Source organism: Pseudophryne corroboree, chromosome 9 (genome assembly GCF_028390025.1).
Source record: "Pseudophryne corroboree isolate aPseCor3 chromosome 9, aPseCor3.hap2, whole genome shotgun sequence".
In the NCBI taxonomy this organism is placed as follows: Eukaryota; Metazoa; Chordata; class Amphibia; order Anura; family Myobatrachidae; genus Pseudophryne; species Pseudophryne corroboree.
The window spans coordinates 431,730,117-431,750,064 of NC_086452.1; the positions used below are offsets into that span (position 1 = coordinate 431,730,117).

A 19,948-nucleotide genomic window follows, 5' to 3' on the forward strand; every position below is an offset into this window, starting at 1 on the left:
TTCATTCATTTATTTGTCAGTATCTCACTGCTTCAGATGAAGACCTAATGTAGCGCCTGATTTCTGTAGGGACTTTTCAGATAAGCGGTTTCTCACACTGGGGCAGATGTATTAACCTGGAGAAGGCATAAGGAAGTGATAAACCAGTGATAAGTGCAAGGTGCTAAACTCGCCAGCCAATCAGCTCCTAACTGTTAATTTACATATTGGAGCTGATTGGCTGGTGTGTTGTCACCTTGCACTTATCACTGCTTTATCACTTCCTTATGACTTCTCCAGGTTAATACATCTGCCCCATTGTGTTTCGGACAGACGATAAAAAGAGAGGTCCAGCTCTATTGATCTCTTATACCCCTTTCAGACATAGGACCCGGGAATTTCCCTACTTCAGACCCGGGAATTTCACCTCTGAAAAATCCCGGGTTTTTGCTGGGACCCCCTTTCACACTAAACCTGAGACCTGGGAAATTCCCGGGTGGACCACTTTCAGACATAAGCCTGATCTGCCCTGACAGCCAGGTCAGACCAGGCTACTCTATTGTCACATGTCTTATATATACACACACACACATCACACTCGTACATTTACACACGTCTTACACATGTCACACTCAAACACACATACATGTAATATATACACACATATGCCAAATTCATATATACACACACACACACACACTCACTTACACACACACACTCTCTCTCACTCACTGCAACAGGCCCTGTTTTTTGGCTGCTCCGGCTGCTTCAACTACTCACAGCAGCACGGACTACAGCAGCCGGCGCACGCCCCCTCTTCACTCCGGCCTCCTCCAGGCAGCCCCGCCAATCAGGTGCGACCTGGGAGCAAATTCCCGAGTCGCACCTTTCAGACCTAAGCCGGGTTGAGTCCCGGGAAAAACCCTGGTCAATTGCAGGGTTGGCGACCCGGATCACGTTCCCGGGTTGGTGCCTTTCAGACATACCAAATTCCAGGGTTGATGCGCGTTCATGTGCAAAATCCCGGGAATTTAGTGCATGTCTGAAAGGGGTACAAGTGATGCACACAGCATATGCAATGGGTGGTACAATCAGGAATGGGAGAAAATTATGCAGACCTTCTCATCCTGCCTCGCATTTCATTGTCCAAGTGCTCTGATCTGCAGTATCAGGGCTAGCCAATACGTTGCTGGCGAGATTCTCCCACTGCATTACTTTTGGAACAAAGGGGGAGATTTATCAAAGCTTGGATAGAGATAAAATGGAGAGAGCTAAAGAACCAACCAATCTGCTCCTGTCACTTCTAAAATGACAGAAGCTGATTGGCTGGTACTTCACCTCACTCCAATCCTTGATAAATCTCTCCCAAAATTCCTGAGTGGACATATTCAGAGCTTGCCAAATGCTCCGAGTGGTTCAGGTAAGTGTACTGCATTGAACTAATATTCCTATTTAAAGCAACGTTCTACCTGTATATTTCAATGGAAAGAGGAGCAAGGTGGACAGAAGGGATATTGCCTCCCTTGGTGTTCTTGTGCTGCGTGAGGGGCCGTAACTAGCGCTGTGAGAGAGAGATGCAGTAGGTTCATTTGGTTATAGCTGATGGCTATGGGTTTCATTATTGCTTCTTACCCAAGGCTCTAAAATAGCTAGTTGTGGTCCTGGTCTAGATTTTACAGATGAGCATCTGCGCAGACAAATGCTCAAGGCTTTTATTAGTGCAATAACTGGGCATGTGAGGCGTGCACAAATCACTCACAACCAAGACCATCTCATCTTTATAGCCTGTAAATGTGAACACGCTGCTGTACCGCAGTCCTACTGCTTGTCCCAGGCACCGCCACTCATAGTTTTCCTTTAAGAGCTCATAATGAAAATTACCCCAGGGTAGACCATTCACAATCACCATACAGATTACAGCAGAAGCACCTTTCACACATCTATGTGGTTGGTAAACCTAATCACACATGCCATTAAATCACTTAAAAAAAAACTTTTATAGAAAAACTGAACAGAATTAAATGCATTTAAAAACCCCATAAAAGATTCACTTATCCTCAACACAATATAAATATATATGCTTGTATGTATGTATGTATGTATGTATGTATGTATGTATGTGTATATATAATAGGCAACAAAGCAGGCGGCACTCCAAGTCTGTTGAAAATTCAAGTGTATTACACACAAAACATGATCCGACGTTTCGGGGTCCAAGCGCCCCTTTGTCAAGGTCACCTTGACAAAGGGGCGCTTGGACCCCGAAACGTCGGATCATGTTTTGTGTGTAATACACTTGAATTTTCAACAGACTTGGAGTGCCGCCTGCTTTGTTGCCTATTATCCAAATTTATCTGAGATGGCACCCAAGCACTAAGTCCGGGAGGGGGGAGTGCCGGTCCTTGCAGTTTCTCTATGTGTATATATATATATATAGTGGCTGACTAGGGGCACGTGGCAGCTGCGGGCGGCTTCGCCAAAAAACACATGAGGGTATGTAAGCATTGTAAGATTGATTTCACATTCTCTCCCACCCTGGGGTGCCCCTTTCGGTCAGATGTCACCTGGCTGGTTAGGGTAAACACTGCAATGTGAAACGGAGGGTGTTTACTCGCAAAGTGATTGACAGCCAGAGACCATTTGTGGGAGCTAATGCAAAAATGCAGGTGGGTCACAACAGTCATCGGGGCGTGTCTCAGCCTGCAACTACGATCCCGTAAGCAGAAAAGATGGCGCCAGAGTTAGTACTGCAACTACAGAGGTAAGTACTGCAACAATTAAATAATCTGCGTCTTTGTACGCAGACGTTGGGATCTGCGGAGCCGCCTGTGGGCATCTCAATACATATCCGGGAGTATGAGACATATATTTTTGCACAATTAGCGTACAACTCTGAACGAAGCCCACTGTCACTGTTTAGAAACAGTTTACACATCAGCCAGCTGTACGACTGTGTAACGTGCTCGATACGAACACCCCATGCAGGGTTGACTGGCTGCATTATTCTATTACACAGGTTCTCAAACTCGGTCCTCAGGACCCCACACAGTGCATGTTTTGCAGGTAACCCAGCAGGTGCACAGGTGTATTAATTACTCACTGACACATTTTAAAAGGTCCACAGGTGGAGCTAATTATTTCACTTGTGATTCTGTGAGGAGACTTGCAAAACATGCACTGTGTGGGCCCCCGAGGACCGAGTTTGAGAACCTGTGTTCTATTACATTGTAAGCACAGCTCTAGTAGGCATCACTGTGGCATGTGCCAACTCCCTGAGGATCAATACCAGACTCCTGACTGCATTCGCACTAAATCATAACCTGTTTGACAACAAACATTTAATCTACCCTCCCATTAGGACAACGCAGTTCATCAGCATTACACAATGTCGGTTAAGTGAGAAAGTATTGGATTTCCTGCGGTAGTCACAGCACTATCAATTACTGCACGCTGTAAAAAAGTGGAGACGTTGGCTAGTAGTATTTTAAGTCACACTAATTGTCTCCATGTCAGGGACAGTGGGGGAAATGTACTAAGCCTTGGAGAGAGATAAAGTAGATAGAAAATAAAGTACCAGCCGATCAGCTCCAAGCTGCCATGTTGCAGGTTGTGTTTGAAAAATGACAGGAGCTGATTGGTAGGTACTTTACCTCTCTCCATGTCATCATTCTTTAAGGCCTAGTACAGCTGACCCTTAATTCCAATGCACTATTCCGTCGGATAACTAAAATTCAACAGCTGAAGGTTGGTGAGGCTGAGAGATGAGCACGTGCCTAAGGGGTGTGTATTGCGATGGCGGCATTCGGGATTCCGGTAGTCAACATCTCGACCGCGGAATGCCAGCAGGGAGAGGGGGGGGGCAGAGCGTAGTAAGCACCTTGCGGGCTCGATGCACTCGCCACGCTGCGGGTTCGTGGCGACCACACACCGCACGAGTGGATAGTCCCTGCTGGTCGGCATGCCGTTGCGATTGTGAGAGGGCGGGATGCAGGGGGAGGTAATGTGACCGGTGGTCTCCTGACCGCGTACTGACCTTTAAACGAAGCCTACAAATGTGATCCCGGTACTTAAGTGTAAATAGCATTTGAAATTAATTTTTTACTAAAGCTTAAAGAGGGGACATTTAAAGCTGTAAAATAACTATTTCAAAACATGGTCCAAATGCAACAAAAATTCTATAGCAACCACCCAGACATTTACATCAGCCCGTTAAAAGCAAATATTCAAATCGGTTGCTACACATTTGTGCATTACGTATTTAGTAACTAAGTAAACTTGTTTATTCCATAAATAACCTTAATATTTCAACTTGAAGCTTCTAGTATGGTGTAAAACAACAACATTCATAAAACCTCCAAACAAGCCTGGACAAAAAAATAAATAAAAATAACCACGTCTCTGATCCCACAGTCTATCCGGCCACCCCCACAATCCAGTAGGCCACACTCACTTTGGCCACTGTTATTTGGAATAATTGGGTGATGTGCATTATCATAGCGCCTTCAAATCCAGTACCGAAAAGTTTCATAGATCCTATTTAATAAAATGATCACCATCCTTCTGTCCCAGTAACAATATTGCAGCATTTCCACCCTTTTGGTCATCACCCAAGATCACGGCAGCCCTTATTAACTGTTCATTGGAGATCCTGGACCTAAAATTATATGAAGAACAGCAGCACTTCCATTTCTGAGAATACCACAGTTCTACTGCACACAATAAGAACCTAAATATATAATGTAAAAAAAAAAAGCATTAAAAAGTCATACATTCCCTAGAAAACGGAATTCATATTCTTTGTAATGTATAATTCTGTTTGACAGATTTTCTTTTTGGTATGCCAAGCGATGCAGAGTCCACCTCACCCCCACTCAGTTTGATATTGGTATTCCAGGATATTCTGCTGGGTCGCTTTATATATGTCTATGTACAATTGCAGAATACAACAATCCAAACTGGCGTCTTTCCTTATTGCATAGTTTTCCACTCAACTGTTCACCCATAAAAAAAAAAACTTTGTCCACAAAAACTTGAGATAACATCCGAAGGACGACGACTTCCACTCAGCAATTGGCGTTGGAAGGACCCAATTAATGTGGATTAGGGTCAGATTCTGACTCGGGAACCGGCGTGGACAATCACTCGCCTCTCATACAGCCTCTTCATCGTCTGCTCGATCTGTTTGAGGAACACTTGCGGAATTCTGCCACATAACGTGTGGACGCTTTCCAGGAACTTGGTCTGGAGGGGGTAATACATTGACTGAAAGAGATTTCCATCAAATGGATACTGCAAAGATAAAGGAAAAAATAAGATTTTACTTACCGATAAATCTATTTCTCGTAGTCCGTAGTGGATGCTGGGACTCCGTCAGGACCATGGGGAATAGCGGCTCCGCAGGAGACAGGGCACAAAATTTTAAAGTTTGACCACTAGGTGGTGTGTACTGGCTCCTCCCCCTATGACCCTCCTCCAAGCCTCAGTTAGGATACTGTGCCCGGACGAGCGTACACAATAAGGAAGGATTTTGAATCCCGGGTAAGACTCATACCAGCCACACCAATCACACCATACAACTTGTGATCTGAACCCAGTTAACAGTATGACAAACGTAGGAGCCTCTGAACAGACGGCTCACAACAATAACAACCCGATTTTTTTGTAACAATAACTATGTACAAGTATTGCAGACAATCCGCACTTGGGATGGGCGCCCAGCATCCACTACGGACTACGAGAAATAGATTTATCGGTAAGTAAAATCTTATTTTCTCTGACGTCCTAGTGGATGCTGGGACTCCGTCAGGACCATGGGGATTATACCAAAGCTCCCAAACGGGCGGGAGAGTGCGGATGACTCTGCAGCACCGAATGAGAGAACTCCAGGTCCTCCTTAGCCAGGGTATCAAATTTGTAGAATTTTACAAACGTGTTCTCCCCTGACCACGTAGCTGCTCGGCAGAGTTGTAATGCCGAGACCCCTCGGGCAGCCGCCCAAGATGAGCCCACCTTCCTTGTGGAATGGGCCTTGACAGATTTAGGCTGTGGCAGGCCTGCCACAGAATGTGCAAGTTGAATTGTGCTACAAATCCAACGAGCAATCGTCTGCTTAGAAGCAGGAGCACCCAGCTTGTTGGGTGCATACAGTATAAACAGCGAGTCAGATTTTCTGACTCCAGCCGTCCTTGAAATATATATTTTCAATGCTCTGACAACGTCCAGCAACTTGGAATCCTCCAAATCGCTAGTAGCCGCAGGCACCACAATAGGCTGGTTCAGGTGAAACGCTGAAACCACCTTAGGCAGAAAGTGAGGACGCGTCCGCAGTTCTGCCCCGTCCGAATGGAAAATCAGATATGGGCTTTTATACGATAAAGCCGCCAATTCTGACACTCTCCTGGCTGAAGCCAGGGCCAGTAGCATGGTTACTTTCCATGTAAGATATTTCAAATCCACCGATTTGAGTGGCTCAAACCAATGGGATTTGAGAAAATCCAAAACTACATTAAGATCCCACGGTGCCACTGGGGGCACAACCGGGGGCTGTGTATGTAGTACTCCTTTTACAAAAGTCTGGACTTCAGGAACTGAAGCCAATTCTTTCTGGAAGAAAATCGACAGGGCCGAAATTTGAACCTTAATGGACCCTAATTTGAGGCCCATAGACAATCCTGTTTGCAGGAAATGTAGGAATCGACCCAGTTGAAATTCCTCCGTCGGGGCCTTCCTGGCCTCACACCACGCAACATATTTTCTCCAAATGCGGTGATAGTGTTGTGCAGTCACCTCCTTCCTGGCTTTTACCAGGGTAGGGATGACCTCTTCCGGAATGCCTTTTTCCCTTAGGATTCGGCGTTCAACCGCCATGCCGTCAAACGCAGCCGCGGTAAGTCTTGGAATAGACACGGTCCCTGCTGAAGCAGGTCCCGTCTTAGAGGTAGAGGCCACGGATCTTCCGTGAGCATCTCTTGAAGTTCCGGGTACCAAGTTCTTCTTGGCCAATCCGGAGCCACGAGTATCGTTCTTACTCCCCTTTGCCGTATAATTCTCAGTACTTTTGGTACGAGAGGCAGAGGAGGAAACACATACACTGACTGGTACACCCATGGTGTTACCAGAGCGTCTACAGCTATTGCCTGAGGGTCTCTTGACCTGGCGCAATACCTGTCCAGTTTTTTGTTGAGGCGGGACGCCATCATGTCCACCATTGGTCTTTCCCAATGGACCACAATCATGTGGAAGACTTCTGGATGAAGTCCCCACTCTCCCGGGTGCAGATCGTGTCTGCTGAGGAAGTCTGCTTCCCAGTTGTCCACTCCCGGGATGAACACAGCTGACAGTGCTAACACATGATTTTCTGCCCAGCGGAGAATCCTTGCAGCTTCTGCCATTGCCCTCCTGCTTCTTGTGCCGCCCTGTCTGTTTACGTGGGCGACTGCCGTGATGTTGTCCGACTGAATCAACACCGGCTGACCCTGAAGCAGAGGTTTTGCCAGGCTTAGAGCATTGTAGATTGCTCTTAGCTCCAGTATATTTATGTGAAGAGACGTCTCCAGGCTTGACCACACGCCCTGGAAGTTTCTTCCCTGTGTGACCGCTCCCCAGCCTCTCAGGCTGGCATCCGTGGTCACTAGGACCCAGTTCTGTATGCCGAATCTGCGGCCCTCTAACAGATGAGCACTCTGCAACCATAGCAGAGACACTCTTGTCCTTGTGGACAATTTTATCCGCTGATGCATCTGCAGATGCGATCCGGACCATTTGTCCAGCAGATCCCACTGAAAAGTTCGTGCATGGAATCTGCCGAATGGAATCGCTTCGTAAGAAGCTACCATTTTTCCCAGGACTCTTGTGCATTGATGCACAGATACTTTTCCTGGTTTTAGGAGGTTCCTGACTAGATCGGATAACTCCCTGGCTTTCTCCTCCGGAAGAAATACCTTTTTCTGAACAGTGTCCAGAATCATCCCTAGGAACAACAGACGTGTCGTCGGGATCAGTTGGGATTTTGGAAAATTCAGAATCCACCCGTGTTGTTGGAGCACTACTTGGGTTAGTGCTACTCCGACCTCCAGCTGTTCTCTGGATCTTGCCCTTATCAGGAGATCGCCCTTGGTGTGAAGGACAAATTGGAACATGAAGGTAAGCATCCTTTATGTCCAAGGACACCATAAAATCCCCTTCTTCCAGATTCGCTATCACTGCTCTGAGTGACTCCATCTTGAACTTGAATTTTTGTATGTACAGGTTCAGAGATTTTAGATTTAGAATCGGTCTTACCGAGCCGTCCGGCTTCGGTACCACAAATAGCGTGGAGTAATACCCCTGTCCCTGTTGTAGGAGGGGTACCTTGACTATCACCTGCTGAGAATACAGCTTGTGAATGGCCTCCAATACCGTCGCCCTGTCGGAGGGAGACGTTGGCAAAGCAGACTTTAGGAAACGGCGAGGAGGGGACTTCTCGAATTCCAACCTGTAACCCTGAGATACTACCTGCAGGATCCAGGGGTCCACCTGCGAGTGAGCCCACTGTGCGCTGAAATGTTTGAGGCGACCCCCCACCGCCCCTGAGTCTGCTTGTAAGGTCCCAGCGTCATGCTGACGCCTTTGTAGAAGCCGGGGAGGGCTTCTGCTCCTGGGAAGGAGCTGCTTGTTGCAGTCTCTTACCCTTTCCTTTGCCTCGGGGCAAATAGGAATGTCCTTTTGCTCGTTTGTTCTTATAGGAACGAAAGGACTGCGGCTGAAAAGCCTGCGGCTTTTTCTGCTGGGAGGTGACCTGGGGTAAAAAGGTGGATTTTCCGGCCGTTGCCGTGGCCACCAGATCCGATAGACCGACCCCAAATAATTCCTCCCCCTTATACGGCAATACTTCCATATGTCGTTTGGAATCCGCATCACCTGACCACTGGCGCGTCCATAAACTTCTTCTGGCAGATATGGACATCGCACTTACTCTTGATGCCAGAGTGCAAATATCTCTCTGTGCATCTCGCATATAAAGAAATGCATCCTTTAACTGCTCTATAGTCAGTAAAATACTGTCCCTATCCAGGGTATCAATATTTTCAGACAGTGACTCCGACCAAGCCACGCCAGCACTGCACATCCAGGCTGAGGCGATTGCTGGTCTCAGTATAACACCCGTATGTGTGTATATACTTTTTAATGTATTCTCCAGCCTCCTATCAGCTGGATCCTTGAGGGCGGCCGTATCAGGAGACGGTAACGCCACTTGCTTTGATAAGCGTGTGAGCGCCTTATCCACCCTAGGAGGTGTTTCCCAGCGCGCCCTAACCTCTGGCGGGAAAGGGTATAATGCCAATAACTTCTTTGAAATTAGCAGTTTTCTATCTGGGGTAACCCACGCTTCATCACACACTTCATTCAGTTCCTCTGATTCAGGAAAAACTATCGGTAGTTTTTTCACACCCCACATAATACCCCTTTTTGTGGTACTTGCAGTATCAGAGATATGCAAAGCCTCCTTCATTGCCGTGATCATATAACGTGTGGCCCTACTGGAAAATACGTTTGTTTCTTCACCGTCGACACTGGATTCAGTGTCAGTGTCTGGGTCTGTGTCGACCGACTGAGGTAAAGGGCGTTTTACAGCCCCTGACGGTGTCTGAGACGCCTGGACAGGTACTAACTGGTTTGCCGGCTGTCTCATGTCGTCAACCGACTTTTGTAGCGTGCTGACACTATCCCGTAATTCCATAAACAAAGCCATCCATTCTGGTGTCGACTCCCTAGGGGGTGACATCACCATTACAGGCAATTGCTCCGCCTCCACGCCAACATCGTCCTCATACATGTCGACACACACGTACCGACACACAGCAGACACACAGGGAATGCTCTGATAGAAGACAGGACCCCACTAGCCCTTTGGGGAGACAGAGGGAGAGTTTGCCAGCACACACCCAAGCGCTATAAATATATATAGGGACAACCTTAATAAGTGTGTTCCCTTTATAGCAGCTCAAATATTATAAATATCGCCAATAAGTGCCCCCCCTCTCTGTTTTTACCCTGTTTCTGTAGTGCAGTGCAGGGGAGAGTCCTGGGAGCCTTCCTCGCAGCGGAGCTGGGCAGGAAAATGGCGCTGTGTGCTGAGGAGAATAGGCCCCGCCCCCTTTTCGGCGGGCTTCTTCTCCCGGTTTTTTTGGAACCTGGCAGGGGTTAAATACATCCATATAGCCCCAGGGGCTATATGTGATATATTTTAGCCAGAATAGGTATATTACATTGCTGCCCAGGGCGCCCCCCCCAGCGCCCTGCACCCTCAGTGACCGCTGGTGTGAAGTGTGCGGAGAGCAATGGCGCACAGCTGCAGTGCTGTGCGCTACCTCATGAAGACTGAGACGTCTTCTGCCGCCGGTTTCTGGACCTCTTCTCTATTCGGCATCTGCAAGGGGGTCGGCGGCGCGGCTCCGGTGACCCATCCAGGCTGTACCTGTGATCGTCCCTCTGGAGCTAGTGTCCAGTAGCCTAAGAAGCAAATCCATCCTGCACGCAGGTGAGTTCACTTCTTCTCCCCTAAGTCCCTCGTTGCAGTGAGCCTGTTGCCAGCAGGACTCACTGAAAATAAAAAACCTAACAAACTTTTTCTAAGCAGCTCTTTAGGAGAGCCACCTAGATTGCACCCTGCTCGGACGGGCACAAAAACCTAACTGAGGCTTGGAGGAGGGTCATAGGGGGAGGAGCCAGTACACACCAACTAGTGGTCAAACTTTTAAATTTTGTGCCCTGTCTCCTGCGGAGCCGCTATTCCCCATGGTCCTGACGGAGTCCCAGCATCCACTAGGACGTCAGAGAAAAATAGAAACATATATTAGGCGTAATGATGACAGTATAGTTTCAAAGTCTTGGCAACCGTAGATCTCCTTAGGTTTACATACAATTAATACTACTACTCGCCCATTCTGCCAGATCCCCCTAAACTTTCTTGCTTACTTGTTTCAGACAGGCAGTTGCGATTGTCAACGACTCTTTTCCTATATATTATATATTGGTTTCCACTGTGACGTATACGGGGAGGGACAACAAGAATGCCGGATTTGAATAAGATGAGCCGCCAAAATATAAAACGGAGTAGTATTGGCGCATGAAAGACTTTGGTCTACCATCCAAAGAGCAACTTCCCTAGCATTACTACTGTTCATTTTATTTATTCATTTTATTTATTCATTTATTTCACTCTAATACTCCTCCTTTGATCCTTTGGTAAACTCTCTATAAATACAGGAGGGTGTTTATAAAACATTACAAGATATTACATTTTATTATAATTCATCCGGAGGTGGAAAATAAGAATTTACTTACCGATAATTCTATTTCTCGTAGTCCGTAGTGGATGCTGGGGACTCCGTCAGGACCATGGGGAATAGCGGCTCCGCAGGAGACAGGGCACAAAAATAAAGCTTTAGGATTAGGTGGTGTGTACTGGCTCCTCCCCCTATGACCCTCCTCCAAGCCTCAGTTAGGATACTGTGCCCGGACGAGCGTACACAATAAGGAAGGATATTGAATCCCGGGTAAGACTCATACCAGCCACACCAATCACACCGTATAACTTGTGATCTGAACCCAGTTAACAGTATGACAAACGTAGGAGCCTCTGAACAGACGGCTCACAACAATAACAACCCGAATTTGTTTGTAACAATAACTATGTACAAGTATTGCAGACAATCCGCACTTGGGATGGGCGCCCAGCATCCACTACGGACTACGAGAAATAGAATTATCGGTAAGTAAATTCTTATTTTCTCTAACGTCCTAAGTGGATGCTGGGGACTCCGTCAGGACCATGGGGATTATACCAAAGCTCCCAAACGGGCGGGAGAGTGCGGATGACTCTGCAGCACCGAATGAGAGAACTCAAGGTCCTCCTCAGCCAGGGTATCAAATTTGTAGAATTTTGCAAATGTGTTTGCCCCTGACCAAGAAGCAGCTCGGCAGAGTTGTAATGCCGAGACCCCCCGGGCAGCCGCAGGATGAGCCCACTTTCCTTGTGGAATGGGCCTTGACAGATTTAGGTTGTGGCAAGCCTGCCACAGAATGTGCAAGTTGAATTGTGCTACAAATCCAACGAGCAATCGTCTGCTTAGAAGCAGGAGCACCCATCTTGTTGGGTGCATACAATATAAACAGTGAGTCAGACTTTCTGACTCCCGCCGTTCTTGAAATATATATTTTCAATGCCCGGACCACGTCCAACAACTTGGAATCCTCCAAATCGGTAGTAGCCGCAGGCACCACAATAGGCTGGTTCAGGTGAAACGCTGACACCACCTTAGGCAGAAAATGAGGACGTGTCCGCAGTTCTGCCCTGTCCGTATGGAAAATCAGATATGGGCTCTTATATGATAAAGCCGCCAATTCTGATACTCTCCTGGCTGAAGCCAGGGCCAGTAGCATGGTTACTTTCCATGTAAGATACTTCAACTCCACCGATTTGAGCGGCTCAAACCAATGGGATTTGAGAAAATCCAAGACTACATTAAGATCCCACGGTGCCACTGGGGGCACAACCGGGGGCTGTATATGTAGTACTCCTTTTACAAAAGTCTGGACTTCAGGAACTGAAGCCAATTCTTTCTGGAAGAAAATCGACAGGGCCGAAATTTGAACCTTAATGGACCCCAATTTGAGGCCCATAGACAATCCTGTTTGCAGGAAATGTAGGAATCGACCCAGTTGAAATTCCTCCGTGGGGGCCTTCCTGGCCTCACACCACGCAACATATTTTCTCCAAATGCGGTGATAATGTTGTGCAGTCACCTCCTTCCTGGCTTTTACCAGTGTAGGAATGACCTCTTCCGGAATGCCTTTTTCCCTTAGAATTCGGCGTTCAACCGCCATGCCGTCAAACGCAGCCGCGGTAAGTCTTGGAATAGACACGGTCCCTGCTGAAGCAGGTCCGGTCTTAGAGGTAGAGGCCACGGATCCTCCGTGAGCATCTCTTGAAGTTCCGGGTACCAAGTTCTTCTTGTCCAATCCGGAGCCACTAGTATCGTTCTTACTCCCTTTTGCCGTATAATTCTCAGTACCTTTGGTATGAGAGGCAGAGGAGGGAACACATACACTGACTGGAACACCCACGGTGTTACCAGAGCGTCCACAGCTATTGCCTGAGGGTCTCTTGACCTGGCGCAATACCTGTCCAGTTTTTTGTTGAGGCGGGACGCCATCATATCCACCATTGGTTTTTCCCAACGGTTCACAATCATGTGGAAGACTTCTGGATGAAGTCCCCACTCTCCCGGGTGTAGATCGTGTCTGCTGAGGAAGTCTGCTTCCCAGTTGTCCACTCCCGGAATGAATACTGCTGACAGTGCTATCACATGATCTTCCGCCCAGCGAAGAATCCTTGCAGCTTCTGCCATTGCTGTCCTGCTTCTTGTGCCGCCCTGTCTGTTTACGTGGGCGACTGCCGTGATGTTGTCCGACTGGATCAACACCGGCTGACCCTGAAGCAGGGGTTTTGCCAGACTTAGAGCATTGTAAATCGCTCTTAGCTCCAGTATATTTATGTGAAGAGACATCTCCAGGCTTGACCATACTCCCTGGAAGTTTCTTCCCTGTGTGACCGCTCCCCAGCCTCTCAGACTGGCATCCGTGGTCACCAGGACCCAGTCCTGTATGCCGAATCTGCAGCCCTCTAACAGATGAGCACTCTGCAACCACCACAGAAGAGACACCCTTGTCCGTGGCGATAAGGTTATCCGCTGATGCATCTGCAGATGCGATCCGGACCATTTGTCCAGCAGATCCCACTGAAAAGTTCGTGCGTGGAATCTGCCGAATGGAATCGCTTCGTAAGAAGCCACCATCTTTCCCAGGACTCTTGTGCATTGATGCACAGACACTTTCCCTGGTTTTAGGAGGTTCCTGACAAGTTCGGATAACTCCCTGGCTTTCTCCTCCGGAAGAAACACCTTTTTCCGAACCGTGTCCAGAATCATTCCCAGGAACAGCAGACGTGTCGTCGGGGTCAACTGAGATTTTGGAAAATTCAGAATCCACCCGTGTTGTTGCAGCACTAGTTGGGTTAGTGCTACTCCGTCCTCCAGCTGTTCTCTGGACCTTGCCCTTATCAGGAGATCGTCCAAGTAAGGGATAATTAATACGCCTCTTCTTCGCAGAAGAATCATCATTTCGGCCATTACCTTGGTAAAGACCCGAGGTGCCGTGGACAATCCAAACGGCAGCGTCTGAAACTGATAATGACAGTTTTGCACCACGAACCTGAGGTACCCTTGATGTGAAGGGCAAATTGGGACATGTAGGTAAGCATCCTTTATGTCCAGGGACACCATAAAGTCCCCTTCTTCCAGATTCGCTATCACTGCTCTGAGTGACTCCATCTTGAACTTGAATTTTTGTATGTACAGGTTCAAAGATTTCAGATTTAGAATAGGTCTTACCGAGCCGTCCGGCTTCGGTACCACAAATAGCGTGGAGTAATACCCCTTTCCCTGTTGTAGGAGGGGTACCTTGACTATCACCTGCTGAGAAAACAGCTTGTGAATGGCTTCCAATACCGTCGCCCTGTCTGAGGGAGACGTTGGCAAAGCAGACTTTAGGAACAGGCGAGGGGGAGACTTCTCGAATTCCAACCTGTAACCCTGAGATACTACCTGCAGAATCCAGGGGTCCACCTGTGAGCAAGCCCACTGTGCGCTGAAATTCTTGAGTCGACCCCCCACCGCTCCCGAGTCCGCTTGTAAGGCCCCAGCGTCATGCTGAGGACTTTGCAGAACCCTGGGAGGGCTTCTGTTCCTGGGCAGGGGCTGCTTGCTGCCCTCTCTTACCCCTTCCTCTGCCCCGAGGCAGATATGACTGTCCTTTTGTCCGCTTGTTCTTATAGGACCGAAAGGACTGCGGCTGAAAAGACGGTGTCTTTTTCTGTTGGGAGGGGGTCTGAGGTAAAAAGGTGGATTTTCCGGCAGTTGCCGTGGCCACCAGATCCGATAGACCGACGCCAAATAATTCCTCCCCTTTATACGGCAATACTTCCATATGTCGTTTGGAATCCACATCACCTGACCACTGTCGCGTCCATAAACTCCTTCTGGCAGATATGGACATCGCATTTACTCTCGATGCCAGAGTGCAAATATCTCTCTGAGCATCTCGCATATAAAGGAAAGCATCCTTTAATTGCTCTATAGTCAATAAAATACTGTCCCTATCCAGGGTATCAATATTTTCAGTCAGGGAATCCAACCAGACGACCCCAGCACTGCACATCCAGGCTGAGGCGATGGCTGGTCGCAGTATAACACCAGTATGTGTGTATATACTTTTTAGGGTAGTTTCCATTCTCCTATCAGCTGGATCCCTGAGGGCGGCCGTATCAGGAGACGGTAACGCCACTTGTTTTGATAAGCGTGTGAGCGCCTTATCCACCCTAGGGGGTGTTTCCCAGCGCGCCCTAACCTCTGGCGGGAAAGGGTATAATGCTAATAACTTTTTTGAAATTAGCATTTTTCTATCTGGGTTAACCCACGCTTCATCACATACATCATTTAATTCCTCTGATTCAGGAAAAACTACAGGTAGTTTTTTCACCCCCCACATAATACCCCTTTTTGTGGTACTTGCAGTATCAGAGATATGCAAAGCCTCCTTCATTGCCGTGATCATATAACGTGTGGCCCTACTTGAAAATACGTTTGTTTCATCACCGTCGACACTAGATTCAGTGTCTGTGTCTGGGTCTGTGTCGACCGACTGAGGTAAAGGGCGCTTTACAGCCCCTGACGGTGTCTGAGACGCCTGGGCAGGTACTAACTGGTTTGCCGGCCGTCTCATGTCGTCAACTGATTTTTGTAATGTGCTGACATTATCACGTAATTCCATAAACAAAGCCATCCATTCCGGTGTCGACTCCCTGGGGGGTGACATCACCATTATCGGCAATTGCTCTGCCTCCACACCAACATCGTCCTCGTACATGTCGACACACACGTACCGACACACAGCAGACACACAGGGAATGCTCTTATCGAAGACAGGACCCCACTAGCCCTTTGGGGAGACAGAGGGAGAGTTTGCCAGCACACACCCAAGCGCTATAATATATATGGGAACAACCTTATATAAGTGTTGTTCTTTATAGCAGCTTAAATATATCAAAATATCGCCAAAAAAATGCCCCCCCTCTCTGTTTTACCCTGTTTCTGTAGTGCAGTGCAGGGGAGAGTCCTGGGAGCCTTCCTCACAGCGGAGCTGAGCAGGAAAATGGCGCTGTGTGCTGAGGAGAATAAGCTCCGCCCCCTATTTCGGCGGGCTTTTCTCCCGTAGTTTTAGATAACTGGCATGGGTTAAATACATACATATAGCCTCAATGGCTATATGTGATGTATTCTTTTGCCATAAAGGTATTAAATATTGCTGCCCAGGGCGCCCCCAGCAGCGCCCTGCACCCTCCGTGACCGCTTGGTGTGAAGTGTGTGACAACAATGGCGCACAGCTGCAGTGCTGTGCGCTACCTTCATGAAGACTGAAGAGCCTTCTGCCGCCTGTTTCCGGACCTTCAATCTTGAGCATCTGTAAGGGGGGTCGGCGGCGCGGCTCCGGGACGAACCCCAGGGTGAGACCTGTGTTCCGACTCCCTCTGGAGCTAATGGTGTCCAGTAGCCTAAGAATCCAATCCATCCTGCACGCAGGCGAGTTGAAATTCTCTCCCCTAAGTCCCTCGATGCAGTGAGCCTGTTGCCAGCAGGACTCACTGAAAATAAAAAACCTAAAAACTTTTTCTAAGCAGCTCTTTAGGAGAGCCACCTAGATTGCACCCTGCTCGGACGGGCACAAAAACCTAACTGAGGCTTGGAGGAGGGTCATAGGGGGAGGAGCCAGTACACACCACCTAATCCTAAAGCTTTATTTTTGTGCCCTGTCTCCTGCGGAGCCGCTATTCCCCATGGTCCTGACGGAGTCCCCAGCATCCACTTAGGACGTTAGAGAAAATACATTTTAAAAAAAAGAAGGTTTTTCTAAATATGTAGCCGCTTAACGGGGGTCATTCCAAGTTGATCACTCGCTAGCAGTTTTTAGCAGCCGTGCAAACGCATTGTCGCCACCCCTATTTTCGCTTTGCAGAAGTGCGAACGCCTGTGCAGCAGAGCGCCTGCAAAAACATTTTGTGCAAAACAAGACCAGCCCTGGACTTACTCTTCGTGTGCGTTGATTCTAACGTTGGAGGGACGGCTTTTGACGTCACACACCCGCCCAGCGTTCGACCAGCCAAGCCTGCGTTTTCCCCGACACGCCTGCGTTTTTCTAAGCCCTCCCTGAAAACAATCAGTTACCACCCAGAAACACCCACTTCATGTCAATCATCCTGCGTAGTGCGTGCGACTGAAAGATTCGCTAGAACCTGTGCAAAACCACAAAGATCTTTGTATCCGTACGTCACGCGTGCGCATTGCGGTGCATACGCAGAAATGCCGATTTTTAGCCTGATCGCTGCGCTGCGTACAACGGCAGCTAGCAATCAACTCGGAATGACCCCCAACATTCTGTAACACGGGTGTCAACTGCAACTCATGGGCGGCTTACTAGGTGGCGCTGTATCTTAAGCTATCACTATATAGTCTCTCTTTATTGCGATCGTCTACTGTCTTCTACCTTCTACCTTTAGGTGATTCTCAATATAAAACCTCAGACCGAACTTAATTTTGGCAGGGAAGTCCCGATTTGCGGACATCAAACGGGGTGATATTGCAATAAAAAAGGGCGATTGGGCGGGGCTTATTTTATCCCGATTCTGAGTGCTTAATCTTGGGATGAATCTCCTGTAATGGTGTCAATAGAGTTTTCTAACAATATCTCACGAAGTGTTGATGCTTAAACAACACTTACTCCCTGGCACATCTACCAGGTAATGAGCGCATAGAAAACTTTTGTCAAGTGACCACTAGGACATATGATGCTTCTCTACTGGCAATTGTTAATACGGCTAACACACGGACACTTGCACTAGGGGCAGATGTTAAACCACCCATAAGTACAGTAAATCCTCTTTTTTTAATTTTTTATAAATACCAAGGAGGTCTTCAGTAACCAGAATAATCTTAATGATTTACTAAATGAGTAAATTAGCTAAAAGACGGTGGCCAGGACGGGCATGGAGTAGCACTCATTTTGTGCAGCTCTCCAGCCACTACATCCTAAAACTACATCCTGTACCCCCCCTGGGTCCAACTTTACGGCCACCGACCTATGAGTGTCCCCTGCCTCCCCCAGGAGTACATTTGCACCTGCTGCCGCTGTGATTGGAGGTCCGGGAGCTTTGGAAGCCGGCGGGCCCTGATCTGCCTCGGGTGCTGCTGCCTCGTGCGGGGACCGGAAGTTCGGCTCTGCTCCTGTCCCGCTTGCCGCTCGCTGCGGCCGACTGAAGCACCGAGGAGAGAGTGTGCCGGGCTCTTGTCTGTCGCCCTGCGGGGTCTCTGCGTGGTCCGGGGGAAGCCGCGGTCTGGAGTTCCCTGAGCTGTCCCCTCTGCTACGGGGACGCGCTGTCCGTGAAACCGGAAGTGCGGCCCCGCTATCCGCCGCCGCCTGCACCAGCCTGTCGGGACACGGTGACTGGAGGTGAGACACCCAGACACCAGTGGGGGAAGTATAAAAGTGAGTGGGATAGCCTGGCTTTATCCGGGGTAACTGCCTTGGCGGCCATTGTCTACTATTCAGGGAGTCAGGTGCTGGGGACACTGGTGGATGCTGGGTTGCATATGACCCTCTCCCTCCCTCTAATTCTATCCTCAAGTGCCGGAAACCACTTTATATATCCTGCAGCTCTGATAGGGAGTGATAATCCCTGTGCCCTTGCTGAAGCGGTACATCTAGGGATTGTGGCCCTGCTGACTATTTCTACATATCTATAATTTGCCTGACGCCCGTTTGCCAGCTGAGGTGGGCACCCCCCCCCCTTTTTTCTTTGCCTATATTTGCTTTGATACGTCCTGCAGACCAGGAGAACCAACACCGTGCTGTCCAAAATGGTGAAGGGTCGCCAGACTGGCGCAGCGGCAGGGGCGATGGATAAGTTTGTTCGTGACCAGGGCCCTCAGCAGCGGAGAGGGGAGACTACAAGATCCGAGGTATCGCCCCCAACCCCCGCTAACAGCTCCGTCTCCTCTGACCCTCCAGATGCCGCACTGCAGAGAGTCCTGGATGCGGTAAATGCCAGTGAAGTGCGTCTGGCTGATAAAATCGGGCAGGTGCAGTCCGACCTCTCCATTATTCATCAAGACCTCCAACGGGTGAGAGAGAGAGTGGGAGAAGCAGAGACCCGTATTTCCAATATTGAAGATACCGTTGGTCCGCTGGGTCGTCGCACTGATGCATTGGAGTCCCAGATGAATGATGTACGCAAAAAGCTCACGGATGTGGAGGGGCGTCTGCGGCGCAACAATGTCCGCTTTATTGGCCTACCTGAAAAAGAAGAGGGCCCCACTCCCGAGGAATTTCTTGTAAAATGGCTCCGTGATTTTTTCGGATCTGAGGAATTCTCACCTTACTTTTCTGTTGAACGGGCCCATAGAGTCCCAATGCGCCCGCTGCCGCCGGGGACACCACCCCGTACCTTTATTGCTAAGTTCCTCCACTACCGGGATCGGGACACCGTTCTGAGGCTGGCTCGTACTAAGGGCCCTTTGAAATGGAATGGATCGCCAATATCGGTCTTCCCGGACTTTGCGGTGGATGTACAAAAAGATAGGGCTCAGTTTATACCCGTCAAGAGGAGGCTACGTGAACTTGACCTGCCGTATGCCATGCTATTCCCGTCCAGACTGCGGGTGGTGGCGGATGGGGAAACAAAGTTTTTCGCGACCCCTCGTGAGGCCATGGTGTGGCTGGACAGACGATTCCCGGCGAGGCGCGCCCTTGCGGATTAGTAACTATCCGGCTGATATTGGAAGCTGATTTTCTTCTGATCTCCTTAGGGCTAATTATT

General features: G+C 48.7%; 1 protein-coding gene across 3 annotated transcripts in view; it reads right to left on the bottom strand.

The window, feature by feature from the left end:
* Positions 1-4,236: 4,236 nt before the first annotated feature.
* The window catches only part of GXYLT2 (glucoside xylosyltransferase 2), a 151,227-nt gene continuing 135,515 nt past the window's right edge, over positions 4,237-19,948 (bottom strand). For all 3 annotated transcript variants that reach the window (XM_063941035.1, XM_063941033.1, XM_063941034.1), the window contains exon 7: positions 4,237-5,268. In XM_063941035.1, coding sequence (XP_063797105.1) covers positions 5,086-5,268 — 183 coding nt within the window. In that variant the 3' untranslated portion in view covers positions 4,237-5,085. The remainder of the gene's footprint in view (positions 5,269-19,948) is intronic.